The sequence below is a fragment of the Rhagoletis pomonella genome, unplaced genomic scaffold, assembly GCF_013731165.1.
Source record: "Rhagoletis pomonella isolate Grant_MI unplaced genomic scaffold, Rhpom_1.0 Rhpom_scaffold_24016, whole genome shotgun sequence".
NCBI classification, from domain to species: Eukaryota; Metazoa; Arthropoda; class Insecta; order Diptera; family Tephritidae; genus Rhagoletis; species Rhagoletis pomonella.
In genome coordinates, this window is record NW_023482516.1 from 1 (window position 1) to 1,143 (window position 1,143).

At 52.8% G+C, this 1,143-nt stretch overlaps 1 protein-coding gene across 1 annotated transcript; it reads left to right on the plus strand.

Moving 5' to 3' along the window:
- Positions 1-318: 318 nt before the first annotated feature.
- On the plus strand, positions 319-822 carry LOC118732645. The gene has a single exon (XM_036461778.1). It carries the CDS (start codon positions 319-321, stop codon positions 820-822), a length of 504 nt encoding a protein of 167 aa, XP_036317671.1.
- Positions 823-1,143: the final 321 nt, after the last annotated feature.

Genomic DNA, 1,143 nt, shown 5'->3' on the forward strand with positions numbered 1-1,143 from the left:
GACCGCACGACCACAACGAACGTCACCTCTCTCTCGCTCTCCCTCTCGTGCCTCCTCGTCCTGGTCGACAAATTTTCTAAATGGGTTGAGTTAGTTCCCGTTCGCCAAGCCACCACCGCCAACGTCATCAAGGCACTCCGGGAGAGAATCATTTACCGGTTTGGCTGCCCAGCCATCTTTCTCAGCGACAACGGAAAGCAGTTTGTGGGTAAAGCCCTAGCGGAATTTCTCAGCGAGCACCGCATAGAGCACAAATTCACCGCAGCCTACGCTCCTCATGAAAACCCGACCGAACGAACCAATCGGGTAGTTAAAACCATGATAGCACAACGTTCAAGGACAAATCATCGTACCTGGGATCAGGAGCTTTCCCAGATCGCCTTTGCCATCAATACGGCCCAGCACGAATCAACGCGAGCATCCGCCGCGGAGATCAACTTCGGACGCAATCCAGCGGCGCCACGGCAGATGCGCACCGAAGGGGCAGTACCCGAGGAACATCCCATGGCATCCCCAGCCATCACCGAGCTATGGGCAGAGATAAAGGGGCACCTCGCCGCGGCGGCCAAACAGCAAAAACGGTACTACGACCTACGCAGACGGCCGTGGAAACCTAGAGTAGGAGAGAAGGTAATGAAGCGAGATCACCCCCTCTCCTCGGCTGCCGACAGCTATGCTCAGAAGCTCGCGCCGAAATTCTCAGGCCCATATACGATCACCAAATACATCTCCACCAACACGGTGACACTCGTAAACCCCGAGCGGCCCGACAAACAACCAACGCACGCGCACCTGCAGGACCTGAAGCCGTTCAACGCATAACAACAGAACCCCGTTCTCTATCTTATCATTTCAGATTACCCCGCCAGTCACGTCAGATACACCGAAGCGATGAGTCGCAGAAATCTCCACCCAGCTCCGCCGGATGAACCACAACGCATACAACCATGGCGTCCGCCGTTCGAGAGCGTACCACGGCGCTGATCGCGCCAACGTAAGGTATCGCGGACTGCGGTACAACGTAACATTCTGCGACTAAGCAACAACCTCCAGATAAACTGTACATTCTGTAGAAATCATGATTTTGTTAAAAAAAAAAAAAAAAAAAAAAAAATGAAATGAAATATACATATATATAGAGAT